Source organism: Aspergillus aculeatinus (assembly GCF_003184765.1).
Source record: "Aspergillus aculeatinus CBS 121060 unplaced genomic scaffold BO66scaffold_1, whole genome shotgun sequence".
NCBI classification, from domain to species: domain Eukaryota; kingdom Fungi; phylum Ascomycota; class Eurotiomycetes; order Eurotiales; family Aspergillaceae; genus Aspergillus; species Aspergillus aculeatinus.
In genome coordinates this window covers 1,460,080-1,479,155 of record NW_020291470.1, presented here as the reverse complement: position 1 = coordinate 1,479,155, position 19,076 = coordinate 1,460,080, and the positions used below count along the sequence as shown (strand labels likewise).

General features: G+C 55.7%; 10 protein-coding genes across 10 annotated transcripts; 7 read left to right on the top strand and 3 right to left on the bottom strand.

The window, feature by feature from the left end:
• Positions 1-802: 802 nt before the first annotated feature.
• On the top strand, positions 803-2,971 carry BO66DRAFT_433685 (uncharacterized protein; the record flags this gene model as incomplete). The annotated part of the gene is made up of 3 exons (XM_025650707.1): positions 803-1,660; positions 1,723-1,825; positions 1,875-2,971. 3 exons carry the CDS (start codon positions 803-805, stop codon positions 2,969-2,971), a joined length of 2,058 nt encoding a protein of 685 aa, XP_025509436.1.
• Positions 2,972-3,294: 323 nt separating this feature from the next.
• BO66DRAFT_310729 (OB-fold domain-containing protein) lies at positions 3,295-4,307 on the bottom strand (the record flags this gene model as incomplete). The annotated part of the gene is made up of 2 exons (XM_025643298.1): positions 3,295-4,097; positions 4,175-4,307. The coding sequence occupies 2 exons, from the start codon at positions 4,305-4,307 to the stop codon at positions 3,295-3,297; spliced, it is 936 nt and encodes a 311-aa protein (XP_025509435.1).
• A 330-nt stretch (positions 4,308-4,637) lies between these two features.
• Positions 4,638-5,316, bottom strand: BO66DRAFT_311133 (TspO/MBR family protein; the record flags this gene model as incomplete). Its single annotated transcript, XM_025643316.1, has 2 exons — positions 4,638-5,101; positions 5,214-5,316. The coding sequence occupies 2 exons, from the start codon at positions 5,314-5,316 to the stop codon at positions 4,638-4,640; spliced, it is 567 nt and encodes a 188-aa protein (XP_025509434.1).
• Positions 5,317-5,689: 373 nt separating this feature from the next.
• On the top strand, positions 5,690-6,403 carry BO66DRAFT_387472 (uncharacterized protein). The gene has a single exon (XM_025646313.1). The coding sequence runs from the start codon at positions 5,824-5,826 to the stop codon at positions 6,034-6,036; it is 213 nt and encodes a 70-aa protein (XP_025509433.1). The 5' UTR covers positions 5,690-5,823; the 3' UTR covers positions 6,037-6,403.
• BO66DRAFT_397211 (uncharacterized protein) lies at positions 6,350-6,833 on the top strand (the record flags this gene model as incomplete). Its single annotated transcript, XM_025648581.1, has 2 exons — positions 6,350-6,403; positions 6,471-6,833. 2 exons carry the CDS (start codon positions 6,350-6,352, stop codon positions 6,831-6,833), a joined length of 417 nt encoding a protein of 138 aa, XP_025509432.1.
• An 837-nt stretch (positions 6,834-7,670) lies between these two features.
• On the top strand, positions 7,671-9,380 carry BO66DRAFT_12946 (uncharacterized protein). The gene is made up of 2 exons (XM_025641983.1): positions 7,671-8,342; positions 8,421-9,380. The coding sequence occupies exons 1-2, from the start codon at positions 7,783-7,785 to the stop codon at positions 9,184-9,186; spliced, it is 1,326 nt and encodes a 441-aa protein (XP_025509431.1). The 5' UTR covers positions 7,671-7,782; the 3' UTR covers positions 9,187-9,380.
• BO66DRAFT_12759 (putative DRAP deaminase) lies at positions 9,316-10,500 on the bottom strand. Its single transcript, XM_025641968.1, has one exon. It carries the CDS (start codon positions 10,259-10,261, stop codon positions 9,575-9,577), a length of 687 nt encoding a protein of 228 aa, XP_025509430.1. The 5' UTR covers positions 10,262-10,500; the 3' UTR covers positions 9,316-9,574.
• A 335-nt stretch (positions 10,501-10,835) lies between these two features.
• BO66DRAFT_282570 (DnaJ domain protein) lies at positions 10,836-11,789 on the top strand (the record flags this gene model as incomplete). The annotated part of the gene is made up of 2 exons (XM_025643084.1): positions 10,836-10,956; positions 11,032-11,789. Coding segments are annotated over 2 exons (879 nt in total), but the record flags the coding sequence as incomplete, so codon positions are not given.
• Positions 11,790-13,763: 1,974 nt separating this feature from the next.
• BO66DRAFT_445601 (universal stress protein family domain protein) lies at positions 13,764-16,358 on the top strand (the record flags this gene model as incomplete). The annotated part of the gene is made up of 6 exons (XM_025651652.1): positions 13,764-14,131; positions 14,204-14,694; positions 14,857-15,123; positions 15,179-15,927; positions 15,984-16,045; positions 16,104-16,358. The coding sequence occupies 6 exons, from the start codon at positions 13,764-13,766 to the stop codon at positions 16,267-16,269; spliced, it is 2,103 nt and encodes a 700-aa protein (XP_025509428.1). The 3' UTR covers positions 16,270-16,358.
• Positions 16,359-16,764: 406 nt separating this feature from the next.
• BO66DRAFT_387467 (H(+)-transporting V1 sector ATPase subunit B) lies at positions 16,765-19,076 on the top strand. Its single transcript, XM_025646312.1, has 9 exons — positions 16,765-17,010; positions 17,097-17,181; positions 17,250-17,269; positions 17,348-17,383; positions 17,441-17,602; positions 17,670-17,986; positions 18,043-18,317; positions 18,375-18,593; positions 18,646-19,076. Exons 1-9 carry the CDS (start codon positions 16,912-16,914, stop codon positions 18,954-18,956), a joined length of 1,524 nt encoding a protein of 507 aa, XP_025509427.1. The 5' UTR covers positions 16,765-16,911; the 3' UTR covers positions 18,957-19,076.

The following is a 19,076-nucleotide window of genomic DNA, read 5'->3' as shown; positions in this document are numbered from 1 at the left end:
ACCCTCGAATCCGGGGGGTTTTGGACCAGGAGAGGGAGGAGTCACTCGCATACTTACCTGCTGCTGCTGCTGTTGCTTGCTGTTTGTTTGGAGGGGGAGGAGACGGTGCAGTGTTTTAGCACGATGATTATTTTTCTGCTTTCCCCGCATATCCGCCGACTTTACATGACGTATGGCAGAGTATGAGGATTCTTATCTTTCCCTTCTTCTTCTTCTTCTTCTTCTTCGCTGCTGCTGCTGTTTTCTTCATCTTCTGACATTTTACTTCGGACTACAGAATTCATTTTTCCGAGCGCTCCACCAGGGTTGCCCTGCTTGCATTATTTTTGGCAGTCAGTTCTCCCCGTGACTTTTGCCCAACTGGCAAGTAAATTATTCGCTAGACGGTTTGTTTCAAGATCCGCCGCCCGTTTTGCCTGCCTGCCTGCCGCCCGCCGCCCCTCCCCTCCACCCTCTCTCTTCTACTCTCACTCTCACGCAACCCACTGTCTCACTCTCTCTTGGTTTCTCTCACTCTCTCCCGATCACTCCGAGGCCTTTCTTTCTTGGATTCTACCCCATTCTTTGCTCCTCTCACGGAACACACCAGAAAGAAAATTAATCGCCTCGCCACACCAGCGTTGCATTCCACTTTTCCATTCCTTCTTTTGCCGTTATTCTACCTGAAGCCCCTCCCCGCCTCTTTGCTTGCGGTCCCTGCGTTTCATCCCAGTACAATAGCTTCGATGATCATCCTGTGCCGGTGCTAGAGCGCAGGGCAACAATCTTTTGACTTTGCCTTCTCACCTACTACCCCGATCCGATGGCGTACAACGGCTTCCCTAATAATGGCGGCTCATATCCCCAATATCCACACCCAAACCATTTGAATGCCAACGAGAACCGCGCATCCGCTTACACTCCTCCATACCCAGCGCAATACCCAGCGCAATATGGTACTGACCAGCCGAATATCCCTCAGCCCCAGGTGCCTCCCCGACCCTCCTCGCCGGGCAACTATTATAACAAACCGCCATATGACCCCAATGCTTGGCAGCAGCCCCAGCAACAACCCCAGCAGCAACCCCAGCAACAACCCCAGCAACAACCGCCTGCCGGAAGAATCAATGAGGCTGTCAACTCGGCCTTCCGCCAGGCTGATACACCGGCATATTTGTCTCCGGATGTGGTGTCGCAGATCACGGCGACGGTCATACAACAGCTGAAAGCAACGGGCTTGGACGGTTTGCACGGCGATCAACAGCACCCGTCAGTGTCGTCGCCGCAATGGGCTCCTCCTCCCCCGCAATCCGTTACCCCCGCCTTTGGAGAATCGACATATCCCACCACGGTCCCCCAAGCTGCTCCTCCACCGCCTCCGCCCAAGGTCGGCTCCGATCTTAGTGACTATCCGACGCCCGTGCCGCCCACAGGGCGCCCAGCCAGTCCCCATCTCTACCCGAGCCCATCGTCTGGACCTTCGACCGACCGCCGCGGCTCACCTGCGAGTCAATTCAGTGATCATAGCCATAGCGTGGAATCTTCTCGACCAAAGGCACCATCGCGAGAGGTTACAGTGACGGAGATGACCACGTTGGAGAAGATTTGGGGCAAACTGTTTGAGAAGGGCAAGCCAACGGAGAGGCTGGGCCAGCTTCTACGTGGAGTCGCGGTTCATCTGGTGAGCACATTCGCTGAACGAATATCCATGGCATGTGAGGCTGACTGGTCAAACAACAATAGATCGAGGACTATCCACCTGGCAACACTCTGGTTGTTACTCCTGAGAAACTGCAGAAGTTCTACGAGGATACCAATATACCGTCTGATCCTTATCCCTGGCAAGGTCAGTAGAGTTGTGTTACCGATTCTGAGCTGCGCTGACTCAGTCACAGACATATTCGATGACCGTACCTCTTCTATTTCAAGACTGTTCCGCGAAGTGGAGGCGGAACATCACCTCGTGCAGAATAAGCTGAACGAGAGACCGGATATTCCAGGCTTAACCCCGCGGGGGTTCGAGCGATGGGCTACTCTGATGATTCAGGCCCACCCGGAGAAGGAGTATGAGCGCTTCCAGAATGCCGTTTTGAATATGCCTATCAATAATCCCGACAATCGAAGAGAGCGCTTCCCGAAGGAGATTCCACGACGACTGTTCCCTGAAATTCCTAACTTGTCGCTAAGGGAAGAAGTTGACCAGTTCATCATGCGACACTGCGGCGTCGACCTGCCTCCGATTTCTGAAGAGGAATTGAAACTGGTTGCGGAACAACGTCACAAGAAGGCTGCACACAAGGCTTCAGTAAGCTCAGTGGATTCTACTGCGTCGCTGAGTGAGCGCGAGCGTCAGCCATACCATACCACATCAGCAACCGCCTCAACGGCTGCTGTAGTCGACGATGAAGAGGACAAGGAGGTGCCTTCGCGACCAATCGAGCGCCAGCGAAAGCCATACACAGCACACGTCGGCGGCGGAAAGGTCTACGACGAAGGAGGCTCTGGCCCGCACCGTCATGCGGGCTCCACCACAAGCTCTGGCCCACGAGACAGTCCCACCTTGTCTGCCACCCGCGTGCCAGACACCTATAGCCAGGACGCTCCTCATTACCGCGTGGGGACTCCCTCGTCACAGCGCCCGGCAACTGCATTCGCCCGGCCGCGCAGCCCGCGAGGTGGCAACGGCGGTACCGACTATCGTCATTCGGAGAGTGATCTCTTGGCCCACAGCGGAAACAGCAGATATCCCGATGGGGAGTATTACTACCGATCGAACAACCCCGCGCATCCGGGAGACATCATTGAGGACCGTCGCCGGTACAAGGACCTTGACCCGGAGACGGAGGATCAGAGACTCTACGAAGCGATCCGGGAGCGAGACAAGGAGAAGAAGCGGAGCAGCTGGGGTGCAGACGAGGACTATTATGGCAGCAACCCGATCAGCGGCACCGGCAGCACCGGGTACGATTACAAGACATATGGGTACCGGTGAATTTGAAATTTAATGCTTTGTTGCGCCTAGTTTTGGCCTGTCTGCTTTGGAAAAGATATCCATTGTGCGTGCGCTGTGTTTTCTGTTTCGATAGCGCTGTGGATTTGATGCTTGTTACGACATGATGATAACGTTTACGACTGCCCCTTTGCTTCTGGGAGGGATTGCATCAAATTCTTAGCCACGTGTCAGTGTTTTGAGGCATATTGTATCAATAACATTCGTTGATTTCAGGCAGGGTATCAAGATTTAGTTTATATATACATGGCTCACCTAAAGGCACTGTGTAAATCTATATACATAAGATGAAAAAAAAGTCAATCCTACTCTCCCCACCCCCGTTTCCTGGATCCATCCCCATCCCCATCCCCGTCCCCGTCCCCATCGTCCCCCGCGGCCCTCTTCAGCCTCCTCCCCGTCAGCACCCGCATCAACTCCACCCCAGCCCCGCGCACCACAGCCGCCTCCCTCTCCCTCATCCCCTCCTCCACCTCCCACCTCTCCCAGATCTTCCGGGCGTCCCGCTCCTCCCTCTCCCCCCTCCTCCTCGCCCGCCTCCTCCCCCTCGCCACCTCCGCCTCCCCCCTCTCCTCCTCCGCAACCATCTCGCGCCGCAACCGCGCCACCTCCTCCTCCCCGAGCACCCACGGCGCACCAAGCACCTCCGCGCGGACCCGATTGCGCTGATCCAGAAACCGCATCTCCGCGTCCACGCCGCCGAGCACACTGCACCGCTCGAGCTGCAGCTGGACCGTTCTTCTGTAGCTGGACAGGGTGCCTTTCAGGTGCGCGAGGGCGCCCGGAACGAGGGATTCGATATCCAGCGGGTGGGAGGTTGTAAGGGCGATGTGTCGCTGCGCTGGCCGCTCGGTTTGGGTGGTTGCGCGGACTGCGGATGCGGATGCAGATGCGGATGCTTTCGCTGGAGCGGGTGCTGCTGCTGCGGCTCCCGCCGGAGCTCCGGGCTCTGCGCCGGGCTCGGCCTTCTGGACGACGACGTCGAGGACGGCGCCGCTGCTGTCGTCGAGGGTGAGCACGGTCACGCGCGGGTACTCGGTGCGGGCGGTGATGAGGCCTGCGACGGCGATGAAGCGGATGGGGTGGTTCTTGTGGAAGAATATTCCCTCTATTCCCGTTCCCATCATGTTAGTATTAGTATTGGAGTGTGTGTTGATTAGGTGGTTGGGGTTGGGGGTTCGGTACCTGGATACTCGGGCCGGCGGTGCAGCTGGCGCACGTCGGCGACGGCCATCTTTACCCAGGTGAAGTGGGTTGGCGAGGCGCGGAAGCAGTAGGCTGGGTAGAATTCGGGGGCGTCGGGTTGGGGGGGCGCCATGGGGCCATTTTTGGGTTGTTTCGAGGTGTTCGGGTTGTGGTTGAGATGGGAATGGGAGGGGTGCCTTGTAGATGTCTGGGGATTGGGATGTTTGGGGTTGGTGGTCACGTGGTGATAACGGTTGTTCTTTATCTTTATATGGATATTGCATTTGTTGAGGGGGGGTGTACGGGGGTCTCCCCGAATCTCTTATGGGGGTCAGGACTGAGTGTTACTGGGTAGCTGAAAGAAAGGGGGGTCCGGGGGTTCTCCCCCGGGAATCTTTATTAAGGGAGTCAGGGCCGAGTGTTATCAAGATACTAAGTAGTAAGTAGTAAGTCGGTAGTCCGACTACTCCTCCTTCTCTTCCTCCGCCTCCCCAATCGTCCACCGATTCAACACCCCGACGCCGGCATTCAAGTAGGTCGCGAACCCCAGCCACGCCGCATAGGGAACGAGCATCCAGAACGCGGGGCGGTCGTGCTGGTACCACGAGTGCATCAGGGCGGCGACGTTGCCGCCCAGCAGCAGCATGTCGGCCAGCGCCCAGGCGGGCTTCCGCAGCCCGAAGAACAGCGGCATCCACAGGTAGTTGAGCAGCAGCTGCGAGGCGTAGAGGCCCTGCGAGTGGACCGTCCATTCCTGGAGGGAGGCGGAGGCCAGCGGCGAGACGGTGGTGCCGGTGACGGTGGCGTGGTGCGCGGCGAAGCCCATCAGGCCGTAGAGGACGGTCCAGACGGGGCCGAAGAGCCAGGCGGGTGGGTAGAGGGGGGGTTTTTGGAGGTTGCGGTAGACGGATTTGGTGCGGGATTGTTCTGCTTGTATGTTAGGGATTGATTTGAGGTAGAGGTTGGTTGCTTGGTTTAATTGTCTGGTTTATGGAGGTGGGGGAGGTGGGGGAGGTGGGTTGATGCGGTGAGGGCTTACTGTTGGTCTGGAAGCCGATGAATGTGCCGGCGGCGATGGGGGCGGCGACGGAGAGGAGCGGGGAGGTGAAGACTGCCTGCGGCAGGACAATTGACCACGGCATTTTGTCGGGTCGGGCTGTGGTGTTGGAAAGATGCTGTAGGATATTGTTTTCAAAGGGAGGGGGGCTAGCTAGACGGTGTTCTGGGCCAGGTGGTGAGTTATTTAAAGGAATCATGAGTGGATGTTGGCTGGATCGATCGGGGAATGCATGGTCGTTAACGACGTCATTCGCTTTGCGATCTGGGGATGGTTCGTTCCTTTCTGTCGCCCTCCGCGTTCTCCACGTGTGATGCTAATGCTGCCACGTCGCCTGTTAGTCGTCAGTACTCTGACCCGGGAAAGCCGGGAAGAGAGTGAAATACTCATATGGAATCGTGTGGCTTATTCTTGTTGTGAGAGTGGTGTGCACCAAGTCCGGGTTCTAGTTTCACACATTGTATTGCGATTGTTGTCCGCGCTGCATGCTACTACGTAGATACCACTTGTAGTTCATCCTAGACCAAACATGGGCGCTAGACTTGCTTCATGAATATCTCGTAAAAGATGATCCGCCACACCTGACACTGTCATGTTAGACCTTTTACACCTTGGCTTGCTTGCGATGCCATCACCACATCTGCTGGTCCTTCTGCCACTTCCCAATGGTTCCACAACTTATAACTTAGAGCTTTTGTTGACTCGCATACATTCCCCTCTTGCTCATCTCCCATCACACCACGCATGGCCCAAACAAGCTTTCCACCCACCGATCAACAATAGCATTGATGATCATCTTCCATGAGCAGCCGGCCCGATGTCAAGAGACAGCGTCCTGACGATCCTTACTCCATCCAATCTGAACTATACGGCGTCCTTGCATGATATTCAGCGAGAAAGCAATATTATACACCGGTAGTCGCATTGCAGCGCAATAGTCTGGCAGGGAAACCATTCGCACATAAAACGAGCATGATCGTTCGAACATCCATAGGCGCCTCCTGAAGTTTTGCAAGGAGACTGCTCGATTTAACCCCATGCGCGAATAATTCGCAGTAACATACCTCGAATCCTGCATCTTAACAAGTTCCACCGGGCTTAAGACCTCGCAAGCCAAGATGAAGGGTCTTGTATGTTTTCTCATGTCAATTCCGCTCGTCGCGGCTACACTGGTGAGTGGGAGCGATCCCTGCATTTCAACACGACACAGTGCAATGGAGAATGCTAAGAAATCCAAAGCATAATCACGCCTCAGCTCATCATCACAGAACAGCAAATGTTTCCTGGCGAGAGGATGAGGGAGCTCCCGTCGACAACGCAGCATCAACGGAGCTGCTAGCTCTGCTTGCCCGATTCCAAGAGATATGCTTGACGGAAGCGAACGACGATTGTTTCAACGGATGCATCGCTACCAACCTCGGTCTTCTCGGGGATGGGAGGTTCGATTACGAAATGTGGGAGGTGATGATCCTCGCCACGGTTGCAAGTGACGAGACCCGAGCAGAGGCCACTAAATTGGGCAGGGAAGCGGAAATCGTGCTGGCGGGCATAGAGACGTGCCAGGCTGGAGACTGGCTGGTGCAGATCATGGCCCGGCTATAAGTTTTGTCTGGGAATTCAGCATGGTCAGCCCGTGGACAGTGTCTGGTTCAGCAACAAGAGGCTACCGTCGGACAGGACGAGGGACCTTCCTCCGTGTGTTATTGCATTACCCAAAGCCAAGGTGCTACACCCACTATCAGCTGTGCTAGCTGGGGTGGACGCGCTTGATGCCTGGTCAGGGATCTATAGCAGTTCTTATAGGGCTGCACACACATCGTGTCACCCCTAGTGAAGGGTCGGATGCAATAGTCTGTGGGGAGAGCCAGTCATCTTCTGGACCCTGAGGATAGCGCCCCGCTTTGTCTCAGAGCATGAACTAAAGTTGAGAAAGCATTGCGAGCAAGCGAGCCATATCCTACGGCAGAATGGGTGTCATGGCCACGATCTCCAGGGAACTTCTAGACGAGTGGCGTGGGGAAATCCGGTTTCCTATGCATTGTTTGGGAAATGGCAAGATAATAGGCCTGGAGATGTCTGGCATGACTAAATCTGCCTAGACAGACATGTATAAAGACTTTGCATTGCCCAGCCTGAGCAGATGATCACAGTGGATCTGCCAAGTCAGTGTAGTGGGTGTGATCCCAGACTAAACACCCTTGGGCCTCTTGGACACACTCTCATGAGCATTGATCCCATCACTCGCTGTGTAACAGTTGGACTCGGTCGCCTGTCTCTTTCATTGAAGGCAATGGTAGCTGACACTTGCCGTTTGTCTAGTCAATGATACCCACTCGTATCAAGCAAGGATTCCAAAAGATTAATTCTGGTGCGGTGCTAAACCTGTGGAGAAAAGCAATCATACATCCTGGTCATCCTATGCAAGTCTATATGAATTACAGCCTAGGCAGACAGGCAGAACTAGTCTCATTACTTTACATGGGTGCCTACCGTGTTTCCTTTCATCTCTCTCCTTGTCAACATCAGGCCGCACCCTGGCCGCTCACCAACCATGCAGATCCTCCAACCTACCCTGAAGTCCCTCTCACTTCGAAAACTCCGACGATCCAACGCCATCAAAGTCCTCCTGGCCAGCGCACTCCTCTGGTCGATTGCCTACACCTACTGTCGAACTCGGTTCTGGCGAGATCCTCATTCGGCCTTCTTCAATGACCGCCATGTCTACGAATGGAGATACAGTCTCTACCGGGAACACGAGGCCCGGCGCCTGATCACCAACCACAACACCCTTGCAGAGAACTTCACCTCCTACACGGGAGGATCGAATCCGTTGGTCTGCGCAGCCTTCTTGACCGTGAGACGTGAGGAGGAGAATTACCTCGAAGCCTCGGTGGGGTCTCTGCTCGAGGGATTGGCTCCGCCGGAGCGCCGTGCTCTCTTCCTCAACATCATCTTCGTAGACACGGATCCCAGCCAGCATCCGAGCTGGGGACAGAACTGGATGCATCAATTAGCGGACCACGTTGGATCATACCAGAACATCTCCCTGGATCAGTTTTACCACCTGCAGGAATTGGAAAAGGCGCGGAACTTCTATGAGAAGGGAGTGTTGTGAGTAATCTTGCCAAGTGAGCTGCGACTGGGAGCATGTCGACGAGCAAACCTCTGACAACTTGTTTCCATTCTCAGTGACTATATCCACGCGCTCGCGGCCTGCATGGCCACTAATGCAACCTATCTCGCGATGTTCGAAGACGACATCATCGTAGCAGACGGCTGGATGGCCAAGACCCTCAAGGGCCTGTCGGAGATCGCTCAAATCCAGGAGCTCGAGCACAACAATCACAACAAACCGTGGGTCTACCTCCGGCTCTTCTTCACGGAGACCGCGCTGAGCTGGACATCGGCGGACTTTGCCTACCGCAACATGGGCTGGATCTTCATCGGGGCATCGTTGTCACTGCTCGCCGCGCTCATGGCCGTCCGCCGCTCCTGCCCGGCCAGTCACGCCTACCTCGATTACCCGACCATCGGCGCGATCTCCTTCGTCAGCCTCCCGGCTCTGATCGGACTGGTCTACATGGTCGGCAAATACAGTCTGATGCCCCTGAGCGGCGTGGTGGAGATGAACGCCCACGGCTGCTGTACCCAAGGGTTGGTTTTTCCTCGCGACCAGGTCGACGCGGTGATCGCTCATCTGAGCGAGGTGAAGGCCGGGCAGACGGACTCGATCATCGAGGAGTATGCAGATGCACATGGTCTGACCCGGTATGCTCTCGCGCCGCAGCAGCTGCAGCATGTGGGTCTGAAGTCGAGTCGGGATAACCTCGAGATCAATACGCGGAGTACGTGGGCGTTCTGGTTTGAGGAAAACATGCCTGCGGATTTGAGGAAAGAGCATGAGGATCTGCTACGTGATATTGATGTTAGACGGCTCTTGGATGAACATAGCTGATGGGCATTGGCTGTAGTGCAGATATCGCCGCGTTAAAGATAGCCCTAGTCTTGGCTCTTTGCTGTATCGCCAAAGTCGTCAATTTCCTTTTTTGAAAGTCAAGTCCTTACTGAAAGAGCTTGTCAACCTTGCAGTTACAATAGTATCCTTCAGGATCGAAGTAGTCCTTAGATGAGATCTTTACGAGAAATGACAGGCCGCTGACAGAACCATATTATCGCTCTCCATCCTCTAGAAGGCTAACTATCGCCTGCTTGAACCATACCAGACCGAGCCCCATCCATCCTCACCAGCACTCTTGCACAAGACAACCATCGTTGCGATCTACATATATACACGGTATCATCAATTCATCTACAGTACCCTCCCAAAACCACCAGCAACCCAATCACCCCATCAACTCGCCCTCCATAACCCTCTTCTTCGGATTCCTAGGCACCTGCGCCTGCCTCCTCCGCTCCTCCGCACTGATATCGTCAATATTCGTCTCGACCGTCTCCATCGCCGCCCGCACCTCTGCCTCGCGATTCTCATGCCCCGCCGTCGCCACCGTCAAGATCTCCCTCTCCAGCCCCTGCACCACCTCCCACTCGATCCCCGCCGCCGTCAGCTGCCTGCACCCCTCGGACTGGCCCACAAACGTCCCGGGCTCCTTCACCCCAAAGTACACCTTCTGGATGCCGCGCCGGTTTCCCTCGGCTCCAGCGGGGCCCCGCGTCTGGATAATCCGCTGCACGCACGGCGCATTCCCCGACAGCCGGCGCCCGCACGGCTCCATCGTCACATACATGACCAGTTTCCGGCCGGGCTCGGCCGGCAGCGCCTCGGCCACGCGGTCGGCGGGGACGTTGTGGGTGGCCGCGTAGTTGGCGAGACAGCACTGCTCGGCGTGCGTGTTGCCGTCGAGCTCCATCGTGTAGCCGGTCGCGAGGAGCTGGTCGTCTTTCTCGAGGGTCGTGTCGTCTTCGTGCCGCGAGAGGAGGAGCGCGCCCACCCGGAAGTTGGTGGGTCGCGCGGGCGATTTCTCGGCGAGTGCGAGGCAGGCGCGCATGTATTTGAGGTGGGGGGAGGGCATTTTCTTTGGTGGGCGTGGTGGGTGGTGGGTTTTGGTATCTATCTGGAGTGTGTGGGGGTGCTGGTGGTAGTTTAAGTGTTAAGTGTAAAGTGGTTGCCAGGTGGTGGTGGTGTATGGTTTCTTTGGGCGGGGAGATGGATGGATTGAACCTGAGCTCAAGCTAGCTAATGTTAACGTTAACTTAGCAGCTATGAAATGACCGCATCAGCGCGGGGGAAGCTCTAGACCTAATTGAGGGGCCTTATCGATAAAAGGCGGTCAGATTTGCTATGAGGTTCTGCCACGACAGCCGGGACCTACCGCCTTCCGGATGTTGACAGTTAATGGCTTCCGACCGGAGATTCGCGTCCGCGTGTCGCGTCTGACTGAATCGTTCTCTCACTTCACTTTTTCTTCTGGCGAGACATATTGACGTTCCTCGTTGTTTTTGCTCTGCTTCACCCTCGCAGCGATTTACGCCAGGCTAGAAATCTTCCTAATGCCTCGCAAGAGCAAAGCTCAGGCGCCTCCGCCTAGAAGCGAGTCGCCCGAATCACTGCGCGACAGCGAGTCTCCTGGACCTCGTCGCGACAGCGAGTCTCCCGAGCCTCCCAGCCCAGAGACCGACCTGTACGAGATCCTAGGCGTCTCGAGCGAGGCTTCCGCAGACCAGATCAAGTCGGCCTATCGGAAACAGGCACTCAAGCACCACCCTGGTATGTTTGAAAAGTTCACATCCATAGACCGCAATGATGCCCGACCCTAACCGAACCTCTTTCCCACTGCCGCAGACAAGGTCCCGGCCGACGAGCGAGATGAAGCAAACAAGACATTCCAGCAGATTGCTTTCGCCTACGCCATCCTCTCCGACGGGAAGCGCCGCGAGCGCTACGACCTGACCGGCAGCACCAGCGAGGCGGTCGACGTCGACGAGGATTTCAACTGGGCGGATTTCTACCGCGAGCAGTTCTCCAGCGCCATCGACACCAGCGCCATCGACAAGCTGAAGCACGAGTATCAGGGCTCCGAGGAGGAGGCGCGCGACGTGCTGGCGGTGTATGAGACCTACCGGGGGGACTTGGATAAGGTCTACGAGTCGGTGCTGCTCTGCAACGTTCTGGATGACGATGAGCGCTTCCGGGCCATCATCGACCGCGCCATCGCGGAGGGCCGCGCGGAGAAGCACAAGAGCTACGTGGAGGAGCCGGCGAAGAAGCGCGAGCGGCGAGTGAAACGAGCCCAGAAGGAGGCCAAGGAGGCGGAGGCGTTGGCGGCGGAGGTCGAGGAGAAGCAGTCGGTCAAGAAGAACGGCAAGGGCGGCAAGAAGACCTCGAAAAAGAACGATGGTGCCATGGGGGACAACGAGCTGTTGAAGATGATTCAGCAACGGCAGGCCACGCGGGCGGAGGCCTTCTTCGATCGATTGGAGCAGCAGTACGGCCAACCCGGTCGAAAGCGGGCGGCCAAGATGGACGAACCCCCGGAGGAGGCCTTTGCAGCTACTGCAGCGCGAAAGACAGCCAAGAAGAAGAGAAAAACAGATGCCTAGAGGGAGGGAGGGGGGGGAGGATTGAGGAGCGGTCGGGTCTCTATTTTCTTGTCTGCATATTCAAAACGGTTTGGGGAGTCGGAAGATGCATCTATCGTCTGATGCACTGGCGAAAAATGGGCGTTGGGTCTGTCTATTCTTTTTTATTGATCTGTCGAGCGACGAGCATGCATCATCCATTTCGGGGGGGGTGAGCAGCTATTTTCCCGTTGTGTTGTGTTGCGTTTTCTTTTCTTTTTCCTTTATTTTCTCTTTCGCTATCATGCATGTATTAATGCTTTTTTTGCCATTTGGAATGACACCGAATGTAACATCAGGGACGAAGGCTGTAGAGGTGTCGAAAATGGAAAAAGATTGACCCATGAGATGACACTGACGCTGCGACGACGATCGTTCGACCAACTCAGCGGGAGGGCGACGGGTCGATGGGCGGTGGTTGGAGGGGGATGGAATGTGATGAATGACTGACTGACTGACTGAATGATGGGTTGGGTTGGATCCCTGGTTCGAGCTCTGATCAAGTACAAATAAGCAGTTCGGTCGCCTGCATGCAATGCACATTCCAGGCTCGAGTTTCTCAAGAGGGGCTGCGGTGACACTTTGCAACTCTTTCAAGAGGTAAGAATACTCAGTCTGTTCCGTAGTGTGCAGTAGTATGAGTTAAGTATTCGGTAGGTCTGGAGTAGTAGTTACGATGTACGGCACAGTCAGTCAAGCAGTCAAGCAGTCAAGCACTCATGCACTCAAGCACTCATGCAAGGGATAGGTCTATCTGCTGTGTGAATCGAGTTACTGAGTTACTGAGTATTGAGTTAAATTGATCAGCCTATTTTCTTCTCTTCTCTCCTCTCCTCTCCATCTCCTCTCATCTCCACTCCTCTCTCTCTCTCTCGCCCCCTCTCCTCTCTCCCCTCTCCCATCTTCCCCAATTCTTCTTACTTTGTTGGTGATACCCCGCCGTGCCGAGCTTTTTCTGACGAGCTCAGCTGCAGCTTTCGTTGGCCGAGCTTTTTTGCTCACCTCTTGTCCTCTTAAGCTCCCTCGAATCGCCAGTCGATCTTGGGACGAACTGTCAACTTGTCAAGTCATTCCTCGATTCCTTTTTCCCTGTGATTGACTTGGCAGAGTGGACTGTGCTCGACTATTACCATCCATCTTCTCCTCTTCTTTCGTTTTCTTCTTTATTGTTCCCGTTCCCCTCCTCCACTTTCACTTCCACCTTCTACCCATCCGTGGGGAGAGCTCGTGAACGCGCCCGACTCCCTTTGGTTGCTTTTGTTTGTGATACGTCCGCTGCGACCTGTAACAAAGGAAGAGCCCTCAGCTTCAGCCAGAACCTGGGCCGCGGCTGGTCGCGACCGATTCGATCGCCGGCAGTTGCAGCCGTTTCGTTGCACGTGGGGATCTCCCAAGCCCGCCCGCTTAATCTATAATTCGTGCCATTTCCTGTTGTTGTTGTTGTTGTTGTTGTTGTACCTCCGCATCACGGTTCCGCAAAGTGAAAGAGGACAGAGTTGCTGCTTTGCTGCTTCGCTGCCTGCTGCTGCCGTGCTGTGCTGTTGCCACAGCTTGCTCAAGCTCTTGTCACCGATCACGGGGAAAGCTGAAAGCGAAATCTGGGGATTTGGGAAGTGACTTGCCGCCCCTTACCTGGATTTGGCGCCGCTCATTCGGCCGATGATCGTCGCTCAACCGTACTCCACATTCCGGGGCCCGTTACGGATTAGTCGTGTGTCTCTCAATCCCAGTCGGTCCCTCCTCCCCCCTCCGTTTTTGGGCGGCTCCATCAGTTAACTTATTGCTGCCAGATAATAATCCCACAGACAGACAGACAGACAGACAGACAGACAGACAGACAGACAGACAGACAGGCAGAACACATCTTAATAAGAACTGAATAGAAAGATCAAAAGGACCGGGTGAATTCGGGGAATCCAGTGCACTCGTGCTCACTTGTGCTCACCCACCGTCACCATGCCGTACTACAGTAGAAAACCTGCGCCCATCTCGTTAGAGACGGCACTGGAGGAAGAACGCCGGGAGTTACTGCGGGAGTCGGGGGAAGGCAACCACACTAATTCCTCTTGGTACCCACGCCGGAGCATGCTGGACATCGCTCCCAGTCCAGGCTTTGTCCCTCCCCGGCATGGCTCCATCGCCGGCATTGGAGTGGGCGTGACTTCCCCCTCGGGCCGCAATTATCACCATCACTACAATTCTTATCCCGCTTCCAATACTACCACCACTACTACCTCTGCTCCCCGCCGCTCTTCGACCCCCACCACTTCCACTGCATCATCTCCCACCACTTCCTCTAAACCTCCTCCCCTCCCTCCCTCCTCGTCCACATCGCCCTCGACGTCACCTACGACCACCACGACCACCACGACCACCACCTCCCCTCCGCCGCCCAGGACCACTTCGTTGGTGGCTCCTCCGTTACCACCGGCACCGAGGAAATCCTCCGTTCAGTCCGACAGCAGCGACAAGTCCGGAGGCCCCCAAGCCGCAACCACAACCACGCACAAATCAGGCCCTAGCATTCGCTGGGATTCCTCTCTCGATATGCCTCCCAGCGCCCGTCGTGCCAGTCAATCTCAGGAGAAGCCTCCGGCCGCTTCCTCCTCGAATCGTCTGCCAAGCATGGCCGCCGTGATGTCAGGCCTCGACATCAAGGTTGGGTTCCCGAGCTTTGTCAGAGGTCGGGACTCTGGCCGCAGTTCCTCATCCCGAGGCAACTCGCTTGACTCGCGAACTCCGGCGCTCCGCTCGACCCGCTCCAGTTCGCCAAAGCGTCGCTGGCTGAGCCCCGGTTCACGCAATCAGTCGGTCGACACCGCAAAGCCTATACTTGAAAGTCCGAAGGAGAGCCCGAATGAGAACCCGATGGAAAAGCTGAAAGAGAGTAAAGAGTCTCCTAAGGAGAAACAGGCAGAGAAGCCTACAGAACGCACTAAGGAACCGCTGAAAGCAACCCCCAACGAGAAGCCAAAAGAGAGTGTGGCGGTTGGGAGCGCCCCGAAGGTCTCTCCTCCTCCGACCCCTCCAGCAACATCCCAGCCAGCAGTCCCGCCTCCACCAGCTCCTCAATCCCCACCAGAGGCGGATGCCAATTCCTCGGCTCCCGGAGAGCAGCGGCTCGAAAAGGACCACTACGACAGCGAGAACAATCCGATCGAGACCAGTGACGAGGACGGTGACGAAATGTCTTCCAGCGATGATGAGAGTCCGGATCGCGAGTCGGAAGAGAACAAACGAGGGCGGAAAGAGACGGTCGACCATGAACCTGCCAGGATCGCTCCGCGCACGACAACAAAGACGGCTCCGGTATTTCGTACGTTCTCGTCTCGTTGTTCCGCTACTTAATACTGACTGATTGTGAGCTGCAGAACCCAGCAACAACTCCACAGGGAAGTCTGAGTTGATCCACTCAGCCAAGACAGGCCCCGTCTCGAAGCCTGATGTCCGCCCCCGAACGAGCTTCGACTCCGCCTCAGCGACCAACACCCCATTCGGCTCGGAGGACGAGGCAGAGTTGTGCGACATCAAACGCGCTCAGAAACTCAGCATTGAAATGTCTGCGATCGATAGCTCGGTGCACAACCGATCAATCCGGACGATCATCCGCGGCGACTATCCCAGCATACACGAAGAGGAAGGCGCTCGTCGCCGCCAGCGCAAGTATCTGGTGACGACTGACCTCAGTGAGGAATCGGTGTATGCTCTGGAGTGGACAATTGGTACCATTCTGCGGGACGGCGATACAATGTTTGCGGTCTGTGCCATGCACGACGAGACCGCTACTCCGGCAGCCGTGCAGATTGGGGATGGGGCCAAAGCCATGCAGGATGCTGCTGCGGTGGTCGGCTCGCAAACGGCCGAGACGGCGGCGAAATCCCAGAATGATTCCAGCTCGCACCTCCCTCGAACCTTCTTCAATCGCTTAGGGACCGGCACGGACAGCAAACCGGGCTCGGTCGATGCACGAGGCATGTCCAAGGCGGAATCCGAGCGCGTGCGGGCGGTGGAGGTCATTTCGCAGACGTGCGTGCGTCTCTTGCGAAAGACGCTACTGCAGGTGCGCGTGGCGGTGGAGGTGATTCATTGCAAGAGCCCGAAGCACATGATCACCGAAGCTGTAAGTCAAGCTTGGTCCTGCTCCGAGGTGCACGCAGTTGCTGACCGAGTATTCAGATTGATGGATTGGATCCTACGCTGGTCATTGTTGGGGCCAGAGGACGAAGTGCACTCAAAGGGTAAGAACTCTGCGATCGACCTGTATGGGCTGCAAACTAATCAGACTGTTTACAACAGGGTGGTCCTCGGATCGTTCTCGAATTACCTGGTCATGCATTCATCGGTACCGGTGATGGTGGCCCGCAAGAAGCTGAAGAAACAAACCAAGAACAAAAAGATGAACGTCCGTCTTTCCAACAATCTAACGACGCCCAAGAAGCTAGCGTTGGCCAAAGTGGACTGAATGACTGCAATTTGACCTTTTCTCCATGTGCTTTCTCCGTTCTTTGTTTTTGCACACGATACCATGACGGTTTGACGGCGGTTTGGCGTATCTATCTCACGATTCTAGCCTGCGTTTCTCGTGGATGCTTTTCCTTTCTCCAGCTGTATCAGTATGACATTCATGACGAGCTGATCTGATGATCTCATTTCGCTTGGCGTTCGTTTTATTTTCTTTGACTCGACTGCGAAGCCTAACACGGATGGGGACATTTTATGGCGGCCGCAGATGGCTTTGTGGGATGTATGAGTCACTAGTCTCACTGTCTCTCTGCAAGAACATGACTGATTATCGTATTCTTGATCGTAATAAGTCTATGTACTTTCGTAAGTTATAGATCGTAGGCGAGAGAGCATCACGTGGGAAGGTTCCACACCGCCCCCCGGGAGGACGTGGAGCCAAACGGGGCAAACCAGCCAAACTGCCCACGGGCTCCAGCCTAAGCATACGTCGACACTCCCGACCACCACCAGGAGCTGTTCCTCTCCCCTCAGTTCCGCCTCCTCGTCCGCATTCTCCCACTTCCCCCCCTTCCCCCCTTTCCCTCTTTTCTTTGTCTATCGTCTCTGTTTTAAATAGCACCCTGTGGTGGACTCTTCGACCATGGCCGATTTCGTCGACCCCCGGATGACCAGCGTCAAGCCTCGCATCCGCTACAACACCATTGGAGGTATCAACGGACCGCTGGTCGTTCTGGATAATGTACGGGCCCGTCTCCATCGGCACGTCATCTGGCCGACCCCAGGTATATCAGGGATGGGAATTCCAGCTAATCCACGATGGTTTAGGTCAAATTCCCCCGTTACAATGAGATCGTGTCTTTGACCCTCCCTGATGGGACCGAGCGGTCGGGTCAGGTTCTGGAAGCTCGAGGTATGTGTGGATGAATGAATGAATGAGATAACGATCAGATCCGCTGATGTATCTTACCCCTGCTGTAGGAAACCGAGCAGTCGTTCAGGTGCGGACTTTTCGAGTGCAGAGTATGGGAGGTGGATTTATCGGACGGTATATTGACATCGGAATGCGGTCATACTAGGTGTTCGAAGGCACGTCTGGCATCGACGTTAAGAAGGTACTTCGCTGTCACATAGCTATAGCCTGAGTCAACCGCCGTGCTGACTTGCCTTAGACGAAAGTCGAGTTTACCGGTCACAGCTTGAAGCTCGGTGTCTCCGAAGACATGCTGGGTCGTGTGTTCGATGGCTCCGGTCGCGCGATTGACAAGGGCCCCAAGGTGCTGGCGGAGGACTACCTGGATATCAACGGCCAACCTATCAACCCTTACTCCCGAGTATGAGCCTCGCCCTTGTTCCGCGACATGCACATCCCCGGTGGCTAACGCGTCTGGTGGTCTGCAGGTCTACCCCGAAGAAATGATCTCCACTGGTATCTCCGCTATCGACACGATGAACTCCATTGCCCGTGGCCAGAAGATCCCCATCTTCTCTGCCGCCGGTCTGCCACACAACGAAATCGCCGCCCAGATCTGTCGTCAGGCTGGTCTGGTGAAGCGCCCCACCAAGGACGTCCACGACGGACACGAGGAGAACTTCTCCATCGTCTTCGCCGCCATGGGTGTGAACATGGAAACGGCCCGTTTCTTCACCCGCGACTTCGAGGAGAACGGCAGTATGGAGCGCGTGACGCTCTTCCTGAACTTGGCCAACGACCCTACGTATGTGATTGGTTTTGTGTGCGTGTGTGCGTGCGGAACTGACAGCCCGCGTCCAGGATTGAACGTATCATCACCCCTCGTCTTGCGCTGACCACGGCCGAGTACTATGCCTACCAGCTGGAGAAGCACGTCCTGGTCATCATGACTGATCTGTCTGCCTACTGTGACGCTCTGCGTGAGGTCTCGGCTGCTCGTGAAGAAGTCCCGGGTCGTCGTGGTTACCCCGGTTACATGTACACTGACTTGTCGACCTTGTACGAGCGTGCCGGTCGTGTGGAGGGCCGTAACGGATCCATCACACAGATTCCTATCTTGACGATGCCTAACGACGGTCAGTTGCTTTATCTGGTGGTGCATATGCAGATGGACCAATGCTGATGGATTGCAGATATCACTCACCCCATTCCCGATTTGACTGGCTACATTACGGAGGGACAGATCTTCATTGACCGTCAACTGTACAACAAGGGTGTCTACCCGCCCATCAACGTGCTGCCGTCGCTGTCCCGTCTGATGAAGTCGGCTATTGGTGAGGGCCGTTCCCGGAAGGATCACTCGGATGTGTCCAACCAGTTGTACGCCAAGTACGCCATTGGTCGTGATGCTGGTAAGTTTGTGTGCGGAGTTGAGGTGTGGCCATAGCTAAATTTTGTGTCTAGCCGCCATGAAGGCTGTCGTCGGTGAGGAGGCGCTCTCCTCCGAGGACAAGCTCTCGCTGGAGTTCCTGGACAAGTTCGAGCGGACCTTCATCAGCCAGTCGCCGTACGAGTCGCGCACGATCTTCGAGTCGCTGGACATCGCGTGGAACCTGCTGCGGATCTACCCCAAGGACCTGCTCAACCGTATCCCCAAGCGTGTGCTGGATGAGTTCTATGCGCGGTCTGCGCGCAAGATCGCCAACAAGGACACGCGAGACAACACTGTGGCGGAGCAGACCCAGGGCGAGACTGCGGATCTGATTGAGACGTGAGTGGATAGCTAGGTTTGCGAGTTGCGTGTTTTCTGCTGGTACTTGATTGTGTTTGTGATGCTGTTACTACGGCCTGCATATATTCGCGTAGTTGTATATCATTGCAGAATTTTGTGAATG